Genomic DNA, 15,671 nt, shown 5'->3' with positions numbered 1-15,671 from the left:
ATTCCACCAAGGCAACGGCCTATGTCCGCAGAGCATTTGCACTTATTGCAGCAGGAAGTAGTGGCGATGCTGCAAAAAGGCGCAATCGAGCTCGTGCCAGTGGGTGAGGAAGGAACAGGGGTATATTCCCTGTACTTCCTTATTCCAAAGAAGGACGGATCTCTCAGGCCCATTCTAGATCTACGTCCCCTCAACCTGTACATACTGTCGGAACATTTCCATATGCTTACACTGCAACAGATTCTCCCCTTGTTAAACCAAGGGGACTTCTTGGCAACCTTAGATCTCAAGGATGCTTATTTCCACATTCCACTACACCCGTCCGACAGGAAATACCTCAGGTTCACTATCCAAGGCAAGCATTACCAGTTCAAGGTCCTACCCTTCGGAGTCACCACAGCCCCGAGGGTGTTTACCAAGTGTCTGGCGACAGTAGCAGCGCACCTCAGGAGGCAGAACATCCATGTCTACCCCTACCTGGACGACTGGCTCGTTCAAGCCAAGTCGGAACTACAGTGCGCCGCGGATATGTCGACTACCATTCACCTCCTTCACAATCTAGGTTTCTCGTTGAACTACCCAAAGTCGCATCTTCAGCCGGCACATGTCCGGCAGTTTCTAGGTGCAACGATCAATACCCTGACGGCCATGGCTCAACCAAACCAAGTCAGGATAGACAGCATGCAGTCTCTAATCCAGAAGTTCAGACCACAACACTCGCTTCCAGCCAGAGTGTTCATGCAGTTGATAGGCATGATGGCCTCCTGCATCTTCATAGTCCCTCACGCACGGTTACATATGCGCCCGCTCCAGGAGTGCTTAGCAAATCAGTGGACACAGGCTCAGGGAAATTTAACAGACCTAGTGTTGGTTACCAGTCGGGCATACGACTCTCTGCATTGGTGGACTCCACACAACCTTTGCAAGGGCCGACTGTTCCAGGAGCCAGTGCCACAGATTATCCTGACGACGGACGCATCTCTCCAGGGTTGGGGAGCTCATCTGCTCACTTACACAGTGCAGGGACTATGGACGACGCAGCAACAGAAGATGCACATCAACTATCTGGAACTGATGGCAATCTTCATGGCAATCAAGTCCTTCATTGTACATCTGTGCAACAAGGTAGTGTTAGTCCGGACGGACAACATGACCGCGATGTACTACATTCAAAAGCAGGGAGGCACCCACTCGCCACAGCTGTCTCATCTGGCTCAGAGCATGTGGAAGTGGGCCATTCAAAGGAACATTTTCCTCATGGCAGAACACCTCCCGGGCAAGGACAATAAGATGGCGGATCTGCTCAGCAGATACAGCCATCAAATGCACGAGTGGGAGTTACACCCATCTGTACTCCACCCGTACTTCCAGCAGTGGGGTCATCCGGAGATAGACCTGTTTGCAACAAAAGAAAACGCAAAATGCCAATACTTTGCCGCCAGGTTCCCTCACCCACAGTCGCAGGGGAATGCGATATGGATGAACTGGTCAGGCAAATTTGCGTACACTTTTCCGCCAGCCACTCTGATACCGCTGGTGGCAAGAAAGCTAAGGCAGCACGCGATGACTCTCATCCTGGTTGCTCCAACGTGGGCACGCCAAGCATGGTACACCACGTTCCTCGAACTCTCAGTGGTGCCGCATCAAAGACTGCGCCTCACGCCCAGACTTTTGACGCAGAACCATGGAGAAATTCAGCATCCAGATCCGCAACAGCTCAACCTGGCGATCTGGCTCCTGAAGTCCTAGAGTTCGGATACCTTAACCTGCCTCCAGAATGCATGAACATCATCAAGGAGGCAAGAAAGCCAACTACCAGAGCATGCTATGCTGCAAAATGGAAGCGTTTTGTCATTTACTGTACTGCTAATGACATCAACCCGCTAGACGCATCTATCCCTAACATCATTTGTTATCTGTTGCATCTTTACAAGTGCAATCTAGCGTACACTTCCATTCGGATACATCTATCCGCCATAGCGGCTTATCTTCAAAACAGGCAGCATCTCTCTGTCTTCAGAGTGCCTGCCATTAAAGCTTTCCTTGAAGGTCTGAAACGAGTCATTCCCCCAAGAACACCACCAGCTCCGGTGTGGAACCTCAATGTGGTCCTCACCAGACTGATGGGACCACCTTTTGAGCCACTGCACTCGTGTGAACTCCAGTTCCTAACGTGGAAAGTAGCTTTCCTAATAGCTATTACGTCACTGAGGCGTGTTAGTGAGCTACAAGCGCTCACAATCCAAGAGCCTTTCATTCAGATTCATCCAAATAGGGTAGTGCTACGCACTAACCCCAAATTCCTTCCGAAGGTGGTGTCACAGTTTCATCTCAACCAAACTATTGACTTGCCGGCATTCTTCCAAAACCCACAAACGGTAGCGGAAAGAATGCTCCATACATTAGATGTACGGAGGGCGTTGATGTACTACATAGACAGGACACAACCCTTTAGAAAGACAAAACAACTTTTTGTTGCCTTCGCACCACAACACAAAGGCAACCCCATTTCAAAAGCAGGAATAGCCAGGTGGATTGTTAAGTGCATCCAAATATGTTATCAAAAGGCCAAGCGCACTCTAACCATACCCCCAAGGGCGCACTCCACACGCAAATTGGGGGCATCCATGGCTTTCCTAGGGAACATTCCTTTAGAGGACATTTGCAGAGCAGCCACGTGGGTTACACCACATACCTTTACCAAACACTACTGTGTTGATGTACATTCCAAGCAGCAAGCTGCTGTAGGACAGGCTGTTCTCAAGACACTCTTTCAGGTTTCTGCAGCTGGCACGGGCAACCGCCGCTGATGGAGGGACTGCTATGTATTCTATGCTAAGATATGAATTTAGCAGCCCACATGCCTCGAACTGAATATGCTACTTACCAGTATGCATCTGTTCTTGGCATGTAGGGCTGCTAACATTCATATCGCCCACCCTCCTCCCCGGTGCCTGTCGCAGCTGCAGATATACTATTGTATTCAGTCATTAGCATGGACATCCTTTACACTTTTCACTCCATCTTCTGCCACAATGGCGAAAAACAATCTGGGGATGGAGCCGATGCCCATGCGCACTGTAGTCCAGGGGAGGAGCCACCTATCTCAGGATACTTCGAAGACTCTTCCAGGACAACAATGTGCGATCATCCGGACCCAACACTAGGCGGCGATCTAATGCTAAGATATGAATGTTAGCAGCCCTACATGCCAAGAACAGATGCATACTGGTAAGTAGCATATTCATTATCTTTTGGCCATCTCCGCCTTTCTACGGCTTCCAGATCAGCCTTCTCTTTTTAAGTCTCCGGTTGTTAACTCTTTCCTGAAAGGCATTACGCACACGTTCCGTGCCGTTCATTATGCCTCAGTGGGACTTAAACCTTGTCTTGACATATCTGATGTGCGCTCCTTTCGAGCCCCTTCATAACTGTCCTTTGCGTCTTCTCACTCTCAAGACAGCATTCCTGGTCGCTATCACCTCTGCCAGAAGAGTGAGTGAGCTCCAGGCCCTTTCTTCCAAACCTCCTTTCCTTTCTGTTCATCTGGACAAGGTGGTTTTAAGGACCTGTCCTTCTTTCTTGCCAAAGGTTGTCATGCCCTTCCACATCAGGCAGACCATCACTTTGCCCACCTTCTTTTCGCCTCCGCATCCTTCCAAAGAGGAAGAGAGGCTCCACCGTCTGGACCCAAAGCGTGCGCTCTCGTTCTATCTGAAACGCACACACCAGTTCCGGGTGGATGACCAGCTCTTTGTTGACTACGTGGGTGCCAAAAAAGGTTGGGGTGTGCACAAACGGACCATCTCTCGGTGGGTTGTTCTCTGCATCAAGGCCTGTTACTCGTTAGCTAAGAAGGAGCCTCCTGAGGGGCTGCGTGCCCATTCCACCAGGGCAACAGCAGCCACTACTGCCTTAGGATGCGGAGTTCCCTTGCAGGACATTAGTCAGGCAGCTACGTGGGCCTCGCTGCTCGTGTTTACCAAGCATTACTGCCTTGACTGTCAAGTCCGGAGAGACGGCTTCTTTGGCCGTTCTGTTCTCCGTGACTTTCTGGTGTCGTCTTATTCGCAGACCCACCACCGGGGTTGGTATTGCTGGGGTATCTATTCTAAGGTAAGGAATCAATCACTAATGTGTCTCTTTCAGATGCACAAGTTACTACTTGTGTAACGATATATCTGTAAGAGACATGAATTAGTGATAGATTCCTTACCGCCCCACCCATCCTCCCCGTTCTGCGAACTGATTTCTAGGGTTAAGGTCATCCCTTACAGGGCCCTAGTTTCATGGCACCAGTGGTCAGTTTCTTGCATGGCTCTGCGTTCCTGGCACGGAAAGTCGTGTACAGAACTGACGTCAGCTCGCATGGGTGGTGCCTAAGTAGTCTCCGTGACGTCATCTCGGCGCTTACGACGCCAGCGGCAGACACGGAGCCGCACAACGCCACCTACCGACGCACAGGGGTACTGCTGACGAAAAAGTTTCCGAATCCAGTCTGATGCCTGGGGATATTTTAAAGTAAGGAATCTATCACTAACTAATTGTGCTTTAGCATCCTCAGCTACAGCCTTGATCTCTTTTTGCAAGTTCTTTGTAGGGTCAGTGTGTACTATAAGGTAATTCCTTTCCTCTCTTAGGAGTGTCTTGTATGCCTCATGGTAATCCTCTTTTGTTTGGATGACTATTGCTCCACCTTTGTATGCTTGCTTTATCACTGTTTCAATCCTGAAGTGTTTTAATCCTCTGTGCTGTCTTAAGAAGGTTGTGGTATTGTATACTTCTTGAGTTCATAGCTTAAATGTCTTTTATAAATGCTTCTTTGAAGGCTATAACTTCAGGTGTAATCATAGATGCTGGAAGGTTAAAGAAGATTTTCTCATTAGACCGATTTGTGTTTGGTCCACTGTGGGTTATGGAGAAATGGAGAAAACCTTCCCCTGATTTTCCGAAGGAATTCAGTTAGCTCACACCTCAATTTGGATTTGCTAGGTTGGTGGGGACAAATCATAACCCCTGTTTGTAAACCTGGATCTCCTCTTCTGTTAAAGCCTCAGTTGTGAGATTGACCACTAGGTCAATATTTTGCTTGTCCCCGGCTGGGGATCTTTTGTCTTGCTTTGTGGCATGGAAATCATCATCAGAATTTGGACCTCCCTGCCACCTGAAATGAGACTGAATAATTCCACAGCTTCCTTCAAAAGCGAACTTAAAGTGATTCTGATGAAGAAATTTCTGAGCTAGATCCCCAGTTCCTCCTAGGACTCGCTATCTTACTCTTGTCTTTATTGAACTGTTATGACTTCTATGATATGTTTTGGCCTTTTCTTGTCCGGTGTGCTATTGTTTACATTTCTTGTAACTTCCAATCTGTTAAGCACACTGATACCCCCTGTTGTCTCGCTTTCACCACAGCCAACCACTCCCTAAAAAGGACTTGAAAGAAGTGCTGGAGCGATGACCCATTGGTTATGGTCCATATGGATTTGGCCAGTAGTGCATGTTTTTAAATTGTAGAGGTTGAAAGTAATGATTCATGTGCCTTCTACATCCCGATTGCTTTGTTTTATTGTTGTACCAAATTCAGAGTTAGATGACCAGCTGCTTTCTTTTTAGGTCGCTTTCTGCTTTGTTTGGTCTTGATTAGTGCCATGATCTTTCTTAATGTGTGGATATACTTTCTTGTAAGAAAATCTTTTGATGCCTTTTTGTAGCTTGTTATTTTAGTTTGTGTGAGGAATTATTTACATTTATTTATCTCTTTGTTAATTTCCCGTTTGAAGACCCTTATTTTTTATTAGAGTACTAAGGTTGTTCTCATTAGTCTTGATTTTCATGAGCATTGGAAAAACTTTACGCTGTGTTTATTATTCGAATTAGCCAATCGAGGTAACATTACCAATCACTGAGTGACCAGTGTTTGTGTAATTCCTATCGCCCGGCGTCCAGGATATATTATTTGGAGTCAAGGACAACACATTTTTATATTTATTTTTTCCACTGGGCAATCGGACTTAAATGTCTGCAGTACAAACACTTTGGCTGCCAGTTTACAGTTGCATAGTATAGATCAGTGAAAGAAAATTGCCTGTCACAAAGTTCAGGTTTGTAACCATATACAATATGTTGCATATATAACTCAATAAAGCAAAGCTTTTATCATTAGGATGAGCAATATATAACTCAAAAAAAGCAAAGCTTTTATTATTCGGATGAGCTCTATCAGGAAATGCTATGAACTCGCTTGCGTACTGATAGTGGTTCAAATATAAGATTGCAAAATGTAGCAATTCGAGGCCATTTGTAATGCTCCAAAAATGTTCCCTGATTCTATACCAATACATACGTAAGCATGACATCTAGTTTAACGATTGTTTGCTTTCAAAATACAATCAATGCAGAAAATTGTAAATTGAAGAAATAAATGGTCTGCTAAACTACTGTGCAACTGGAATTTCCCCTGAGGCTTCATTTAGTAAAACATGTTTGGATGCCAATATTAAAAAAAAAAAAAAGTTTAATTCAGGAGAATAAGGGTGATACCATTATAGGCAACATGAAAATTAATTAGTGGCTTAATTATTAATGAAAATCACAAAAGTGTTCCGGCAGATATTTTTAATTTACATTGATGAAGATTTACGACTTTCAGGAATTCACAAGAGTCTGCAGAAGTAGATTTGAAAACTGTTCTTCTAGCAATCTTTAGTGACTTCCATTTTAGCATTAGCTAATATAAACATGCTTATTTGCTTCTGTGAAAATCTGCTGAACCATACTAGTGTCAGTTTCCCATTTGCCTTTTTTCACCTGTGAGAACGTTTTATTTCTAGCTTCTGCCCTTGTCAGGAGCAAATCTCCAACCTTTTTTCAGTGTGAGAAGAAAGTGGATAGTAGTTGTTAAATACCTTTAAACATGATAGTTTGGGACTGTGCAAATACTCACAAGGTATTCCACCCTTTACTACCACTTTGAGCTTACTTCCAGCCCTTGTATGAGATTTGTGAAAGGGGGCTAAATCAGAACCGTGAGAGAATCCAAGCCTTGGTATAGTATGAGCATTAGCTAATCAGAGAAGCTATGGTCATTGCTCTGATATACTGAGAACCCTGCCATTGTGTGCCGCTTCGCTACAAGACTGCAACCGGGACAAGTGGATTTATGATGCATCCAGTCCCTTGAAACCACAGATATTTTACAAAATTCCATATCCTTGCAATGTAATTAAAGGGTGTGGTGTCATTGTAACCAATTCATCTCATTTGATCATATTGGATCCTGATGTCAGAGGGTCTTCGTAAAGTCGAGGAAAAATGTGACTGTTATTTGAAGGGGAATTGATTCATCAAGTCAAATGTTAAAACTGCTGTTTCTAACATTTCAAAAATATATAATCCTCATTCTTCATGGTGTTTACCATAGGAGGCACTTTACAGTTACTCATAGATTTTGTTTTGTTTTCCCATTTCAGGGGAAGCATAATGAAGAAAACGAAGTGACCACAATTACTTACATAATTTAAAGAACTTCCAAAGCCCACTCGAAATCAAGTTTTTCATAGTTGTGCTGTCTGTTTCCTAAACCTGAAGAAAATGAAGTTAATCTAACGTGGTTTGTCACAGTGTCCTTTTGCAAAGTCAGGGGACGAGTTTGTTTGGGGGTAACACTGTGTGGGGGTGCTGCGCTGCTCAGCGGACTACTCCTCTTCTCCTGGGGGCCATCCTGCTGGGAATTGGCCAGAAAGAATATGGACTGGTGTACCTGCCCAACATTTGAACCCTGACCACTTGCGCAGGCCTAGTATAGGCAACCCTGCGACGTAGCCCTATGGGCCATAATCGGGCGAGGGGGCAGGAGAAGAGAGACGGCTCTGATACCCCTGGTGCCATAACGGGTGTCACGGGTGGGGGCTCCACGGGGGGGCTGCCTTGCCTGGTAATGCAGAGGACCGACCCCCAGACAAACTGGATATTAAACTTAAGGAGATAAGGGAGTCCAGGGCGGCGGTGGAGCTTCAATTGGGCACTCTTACTACCGGTTTGAGCATCCTGAAGGCGGACCATGGCAAGTTGGCAGATAAGGTCAAGGATCACAGCCAGTCGACAGTGACAGAACACTCTTCCTCCCTACAGCAGCTTAAGCAACAGATCTCCACGCTTTTGGAGCGGGTGGATACGCTGAAGGAAGAAACAGATGCAACAGCATGCGCAATATTGGTTTGCCGGAACGCTGCGAAGGGAACAGGGCGGCGGACTTTATGGAGCAGTGGTTCCGAGACCACAATGCGCCTGAGGGCCTCTAGCCGTACTTTTGTGTGGAGCGGGCGCACAGGATTCCGACTGGACAACCTAAGCCTGGTCTACCGCCCCGCCCCTTGATTGTTAAAATCCTTAACTATAGGGAACGAGACACTTTCCTGCAGAAGGCCAGGGAGAAATCACTTATCCAATATGAGAACCAATGGGTGTCCTTGTACCCCGACTACACAATGCTAGTCCAGAGGCAACGTTCCTCATACCAGGCCGCGAAGAAGAGACTGCAACAGGCACCGCTCAAATATGCACTTCTCTACCCTGCCCGCCTTAAGGTCATTCACAAGAAGAAAATTCACTTTATCGAGAGTCCGGCGGATGTCGATGAATGGTTGGAGGTGATGTGCATATGGTCCAGTCATACTAGTGTATTGGAGCTGTCTACACAGGGCTCCGATACTAACCCGGGGCGGTCTGCCCGTCACTCTCGGGGGTCTGGTCGGAACGGCGGAGGTGTCGGTCCTTCAAGGGAACAACAGCGAAGAGACCAGGAAGGGGCGCTGGCCATGGCGGGTGCCTTCCGTGAGGACTCACATAAGATTACTACAGACTCAGAGGACAGTACGCTACACTGGGACTCTGAGCATAGTGCGATACTGTTCCCTACCATTACGCCTAGGGCAGCGGATGACATGTTGGACAATTAATTATTGCTACTGATGTATTGATCTTTGCGAACTACACTTAAGAACAGAGATGTGATTAATGTTGGGTGATTTTGGGAATGGGCCTGCTGTTGGGGGGGATTTGGACCTCGTAAATGTGATTTTTGACCTTGTAATGAGCATGGACCCAAACTGTGGGCCTTGGATCTCCTGGTGGCCTGGGGCTAGTTCTATATGATATGTATGCATTGCCACTCCCTTTACACTTATTGGTTTATTCTCCCCCGGGACGGCGTGCCGTGGAGCCATCGGGTGACGATGGTTGGCTGTCCTACGTCCATGCAAATGGCTTGTCACCTCCCTCTTAGCATATGCACCGTTATATGCTCTATTTGTTTGTTGTATTATTGTTGGGCCCAGAGCAGTTCCAGTGCTGTGCCGGGTTTAGTTCGAGTTATGAGGGATAGGAGCTCCTGGGCACCTACCACGAGAGGGGGTTACAACTTATCATTGGGGACATGCCACGTACTGACGAGACTAAGGGGGCTTATAATTTACTATTGTGGAATGTAAGAGCTGGGAGCCATTCAGAAACGTCACCGCGTGCATGCGTTTCTCCTTCGCAACCAGACGCACATTGCGTTTCTCCAAGAGTCCCATCTAACGGATTCGGAGACGCAAAAGTTACGGAAGAAGTGGAGGGGTAGCACTTATTCCACGAACTACTCTGCTTTCGCCAGGGGGGCAACAATCTGGGTAAGACATGGGACTCCGTTTATTGAACTGGAGCGCCGGGCAGATTATCAGGGAAGTTATATGCTCGTGTAAGGTACTTTGGATGGTTCCTTGGTGGGACTGGGGAGCATATACACACCAAACTTTGAACAAGACAGATTCCTGGGGAGACTGAGCGTAGCTCTGGCTGACTGGGACGGAATTTCTTGGGTGCTTGGAGGGGACTAGAACGAACTACTTGACTTGGGATTGGATAGATCTCACCCTCCGTTACTGGCTTCTGCAGCATGTAAACTGACTGAGCAATTCACCTCCTGGGTTGACGGGTGGACACTGTCCGATGCCTGATGGGCACTACATCACACACACAAGGAATACTCATTTTTCTCTCCAATGCACAATCTCCATACTAGAATAGATACATTTTTATGCTCACGATCTCTCGTCACTACAGTGAATGAGGCTGATTATTTGGCTAAGACCTTTTCTGACCATAGGCCGATGAAACTTACACTCCTGTGATTATTGCAGGGTGTCCAGAACTTTATGAAGAAGAATTTACTCGACGCGCGTTTCGGCGAAAAACGCCTTCTTCAGGAGCCACAATTAAAAATATGGATAGACCGCAACCAACCAATTCAAAAGATGTTTTCATGTAGCGGACAGGTCAAACATTGTCCTATTTCCTCGAGAGTTGCATCAACAGTGCCCCAGAGATAGGCTCAAATAAACAAGTGCAAATTTCAAGTAAATCTATTGTACCATCATTTGTTGCTGCGGATGTATCAGGGAATCAAGCACAATAAATAAATTATGTTTTATTTAATTATGGGGAATCTGTTTTGTACATCAAGTCAATCATGGGCATGAACATTCGTGAAACAAATGCAAACATTATTTTTCTTGCAATTTATTAGGAAGGGTTTCATCTACAAAAACACAAATCCGTAAATCCGTAAACAACCCGTTAAACATAAAAAGTTGTTTGTTTGCTGTACCCTGCATTCATAAAATTAAAATGAATGAGTGTACTGGTAGCTTAAATCCATCTTTCACAGTTTGAATATTGTCCTATGCCTTAGTATTTATAAGAACCGCTCTCATTCAGTTCGTTGCAGCTGTAACATCTTTACGGAATGTATTTATCTGGGGTTTAGGGATCTCGTACTAGAGCAGGGGTGTCAGTAGTTTATACGAGCAAGTGAACATTATATAAGGACACATGAGGGAAAACACTATGCATGGCTTGATTTCATATATTCCAGAGAAAGGAAACCGAATCTATTTACAGGAGATAAGGATTTGCTAATGGAAGTTAAGAATAAAGTATGTTTAGATCGAGAAAAGTTGAAGGTCCTTCTCGTGAGCATCTCTGATGAAACTGAGATCTGGACTTGGGGTGCATTTCCAGAGAAAGAATAGATGGTAACGCAGTGGCCACGGTCTGTTTGCTCCATCCTGTAAACCGCAATAAATGGTACAACATAGCTCTTACCCCGATCCTGGCTAGAGAACTTGTTATGTAACCAGGTCCCAGACCGCACTCAAGGCTTTGGGGAGTGCCGTGTTATCAGCAGCAGCACTAACTCCGGCAGGCCGGTCAAGGCCAGGCCTGACGTCCCATCCACCTCTCCCCTAACCCCTCCACCACCCCATTGCCCTTTTTAGCTTTTAACGTCATACGCTACATTTTTGCCGGCGCCGGCATGTCTAGGGCTCTTATGCCGGAGCTCGGAGAGTGATTGCGCTGTGCGAAATTGCACATTCACATTAGCCAGCAATTAAAGCAGATCTCCTTTCCTTTTAAAAAACACAGGACCTGGTTTAATAACTGCTAGCTTTTGTAAAGGAATCAATTCTGGCTGTGCACTACAGATATGTGGTCTAGAAGTTTCTCAAGAAGGGTTCACACCAACATTATCTTACAAACATATAGCCAATGAGATTTTCTCTTCTTTTATTTTAATTAAGTGCTTTAGGCGTCTTTCAGTATAGACCAGTGCTCACCATCACCGGGACGGCACTAGCCCCCAGACATCCGCCCATGGCTGCGGGCTCCCGGTCATGGCCTCACCCGTAGGTCCAAGGCGGCGAGACAAGTCCCAAGGATGCCCTCTCCGCGGGGCCCCTCTTCAAGCTACAAGTGTGTACGAAGAAGTCCGAGCCAGAGGAGGAGCACCGGCCCTTCCATCTCTCCCAGGCACTCACTGTGTTAACCTTACAGGAATGTGACCGGGAAGGAGGAGTGGAAGCAAGCTTTGCTAAACGCGAAGAGGGAGACATCTTTCACAGAGTGGGTGCCGTTGAGAGGGGGAATGCGGCTTAGGGAGAGAGGGTACCTCAAGAAGAGGGATAGACTGATAAAATACATGTTGTGCGTGCAGTAAGAGAAACTCAAGAAAGAAAATAGTGCTTACAGACTAATAAATATGTACCGTATAACAGAAGTAAAGAGGACAGTAGCCATGTGATGTTACAAACTAAGAAAAGGCGGTACTAAGGAAGGACTAACAAACCGATTACGAAGACAGAAGCCAATGACAAATGTGGGCAAAGAGTGGGTGGGGCTTCTCTTCCACACTCTACTACAGCAGATGGTCAATGCAGCACATGCGCGCTGAATCAGGCTCGAACTAAAAAAGTAAATGATAAAATATCCATGATTGTGATCGATGATCTCACCATACATTATCTTTACTGTAATGTGTATACCATATTGAGCTGCAGATGTAGTTTCTCCTGCTGGGGATTCTTCCCAGAACAACTAGCACCATAGTTAGTCACTCCACTCCCTTGTGCCTCTTGATGGGGTGCTCATGCCCACATGGGCTTCATAAACCCATGAATATGGGCTAATAGCGGTCAAAATGCCATGTCCTTTTAGACAGTTTGATATTCAGAATTATCCTGGTAGCTCCTAGAACTGCTGGCACAGCTTGACTCATTCTAGAGCATGAGAGCAAAACAAAATAAATGCCTTCAAAGATCAAGGATCTGATTTAGACTTTGGTTGATGTGTTGCTCATCCAAAATGTGACAAATATTTCGTCCACTTTATTGCAAGTGCCATTGGATGTACTGCACTTGTAATAAGGCGCGTTTGTAACTGAATATCTCATCCACCAAACTCAAAATCAGATTTCCATTCATTGGATACCTGATTGAAAATGGTAAGTTTAGGATTCTTTTATTTCAAATCAATAGAAAGTGGTGAAACATCTGATTTATATGCTGTTCGTTCTTAAGCTTTGATGTTTGCTGTTTGCTTATGTTAGATTGGGTTTTAGGGACTGGTGTTTTGTTTCAAGTTGTATTTATTGATGTTTATCTTATCCCTTTCAGTAGATAGTGCTTTCCGTTCCATTGTTTCGTTGGATCAGCTCATTGTGCTTTTGTAACCTGAAATACATTTAAAAGATTGATGGCAATCTCTAACCTATAGTTTTCTTTTATCTTTTTATCTCAGAGGCTAGGTATTCTTCATGTTGGACAAAGAATCGAAGAACAAGAAGAATTTGAAAAAATATACAAAAATGGTATTTTTCTTTTTCTTATTATGAAACAAGTAAAGTGTGCTTCTTTCTCTGTTTACTGAACAGTTTTGCCTTTTCACAGTGTGGGCTGATAATGCAAATGCTTGTGCCAAACAGTATGCTGGAACTGGTGCCTTAAAGACAGATTTCACAAGGTAAGTTTGCTTTACACCAAAACTTGACTAGAATAATATAAAATGGAGAAATTAGTATTTTGCATCAAGATGATATTGGATAACATGAGCTCTACACTGACCTGTAACTTACACCTGAAGCAATAATTCTTGTTAGACCTGTACCTGCGCAAATCTAGCAACTCTAGTATATTCATCCTAATATGTAATGCATTTCTATTTTTTGTTGTGTTCTGCACTGGGGTTGGGAAAAGTTTCAAACTTTGCAAATTCATTTAGCAAAACTTGCATTTATTCGCAAATCTTGATCTTATTTTTTGATGTTTGCCGAGTTTCTTAGCTTCTTCCATCTTAATGTGAGAAAGATGGTTTACACAAATTAAAGGTTTTGCGAGATAGTTTTCCCAGCAAGGTATATACTTTGCCCTGGCTTTCTCCTGCAAACCCACTTGAAGTTAAAGTTTTCCGAGCAATTAAAGAACTTCCTGAAGTTCACAGAGTATGAGGTTTGAAAAAACTTAGTTGAAGAGTAATCACCTTTGCAAACTGCACGCACCCATTCGCCATTTACATTTACTGTCCTGCTTTTGCAAACTATCTATTGACTGAAAATGTGAAGGTTTGCATAGTCTAATGCATATTTACGATGTTTCAACAAGGCTAAATTGGATAAAACACCCTATGTGACATCTGTCGTATCCTTGTTGTCAAAGGATTTGGTGCAGAGCTGCCTAGTCAGAAGTATCCTACTGACATTGGTAGAATAGGTACGCCCATTGACTTGCTTGAGTGGTATTAGTTCACTTTAGGAATCAGCACATACTGCTTTGAATACAACTACTGCAGCCATTAACTGAATATTAGACCACAAATATAAATCATTATTTAATGATGTCTTACTTTGTATCCACCAGTGCCTGAAATGAATCACATTTTTCAAAAACTGTTTTTGACAACTATTTTGTTGTTTGTATGCAGAACGGGGAAGAGAACACAGTGGGGGTTGTTAATGGATGGTTGGAACTCGGCAGTACGGTACTACAAGAACAACTTTTCTGATGGATTTCGACAGGTATTTTCAATTGGAACTTTAGTATGTAGAAGCACAAGATATCTTGATTGAAGGATCTTGCATTTATTGTGATATAATGTATGTTTTTTTAACCACAGCTACATGAATGAAAGTAATATGGAAAACATCTCTGATGTTACCCGTTAATAATTGTGGTGGCATTGAGGTTACTGCTTACAACATTCCTAGGCTATTCTGTTTTAGGTTTAAACCTGTAATACCTGATAAAAAACACAGAAAGGGAAACTGCCCTCATTAGTGTAAACATATAAACACTGATTAACACCTGCAGAACCCCAAATTAAATGGTATTTAAAGAAAAGAAAGTGAGAGGGAATAAGACCTTTTAATTCTTTCTGAAAGGGCTAACACAATCTAATTTTGTTATAGAAGGTAGCAGCAAGAAAGACTGGTCTAAGTTGATTCTGTTTGAGGTTTGTTATTTAGGGATGTCACTAAAATACTGTTTCTCCTGTTTTTTGAGCCTGGAATAAAGATGCAGGGTTTAGAAATATACTTTAGGACTGATCTAAATTTTTCAGACACTGTAGCGAATTTGAGAATATTAAACTCTTATTTGATCTTTTGGCAGTGTTTAGTTTCACTTATTGGTGTAATGGCAAATTTCCATCTCCCCCGATTACACTCGCAGGGTTAAAGCCTTGCGCAATAACTTTGACGGTGAAAAGGAGACTGAGAGATCCTAATATTAAATACAGCCTGCTGTTCCCTGCTGAGCTGTACATCCAATACAATGGACATGTGTTCTTTTATGAGTCACTCTGTAAAGGGTCTGAAGCACTCCTTTCTTTTCTTTTCCATTTCTGTTCCTTTGCTTTTATTCAAGTTTTGGCGTGCATGCACTCATTTGCGCTCCATTCCAAAGCGTATTTTATCACAAATCATCACAAAAGTGACGCGCAAGCTTACGTGTCCCAATGAGTTGCACAGCCTGTATGCACATTTGCGACAAATCTACACGTTCTCAAAAGTGTTACCAAAGTTTTTCCAAATTTTATTTTCTTAGTTCGTCCACGACTAGGAACACAGCGACTCGGGAGTTTCACAGACAGCGCGCACTTCGCTTTTTCTATAGTTCTGACACACACAGGGACTGAGATTATACTCTCTCGTCTCCCTTCGTTCTGATTCAAAATATGGAATGAGATGGTTGATGTGATTTACTTGCTCCACTACCCTTCGAAAGCTCCTGGGTCTACAGTCGATTCTGACATATGCGACAGTGTTGTACCTGACTTCAATATAACCGTTCGAATTG

General features: G+C 44.2%; 1 protein-coding gene across 2 annotated transcripts in view; it reads left to right on the top strand.

Moving 5' to 3' along the window:
• SACM1L (SAC1 like phosphatidylinositide phosphatase) overlaps positions 1-15,671 on the top strand; it is a 387,094-nt gene that overhangs the window by 283,236 nt on the left and 88,187 nt on the right. For both annotated transcript variants that reach the window (XM_078688168.1, XM_078688167.1), the window contains exons 15-17: positions 13,120-13,189; positions 13,269-13,341; positions 14,299-14,392. In XM_078688168.1, coding sequence (XP_078544294.1) covers positions 13,120-13,189; positions 13,269-13,341; positions 14,299-14,392 — 237 coding nt within the window. The remainder of the gene's footprint in view (positions 1-13,119; positions 13,190-13,268; positions 13,342-14,298; positions 14,393-15,671) is intronic.

This window comes from Lissotriton helveticus, chromosome 4_1 (assembly GCF_964261635.1).
Source record: "Lissotriton helveticus chromosome 4_1, aLisHel1.1, whole genome shotgun sequence".
In the NCBI taxonomy this organism is placed as follows: Eukaryota; Metazoa; Chordata; class Amphibia; order Caudata; family Salamandridae; genus Lissotriton; species Lissotriton helveticus.
The sequence above is the reverse complement of the archived record's forward strand: the minus strand, read 5'-3'. Positions and strand labels throughout refer to the sequence as shown.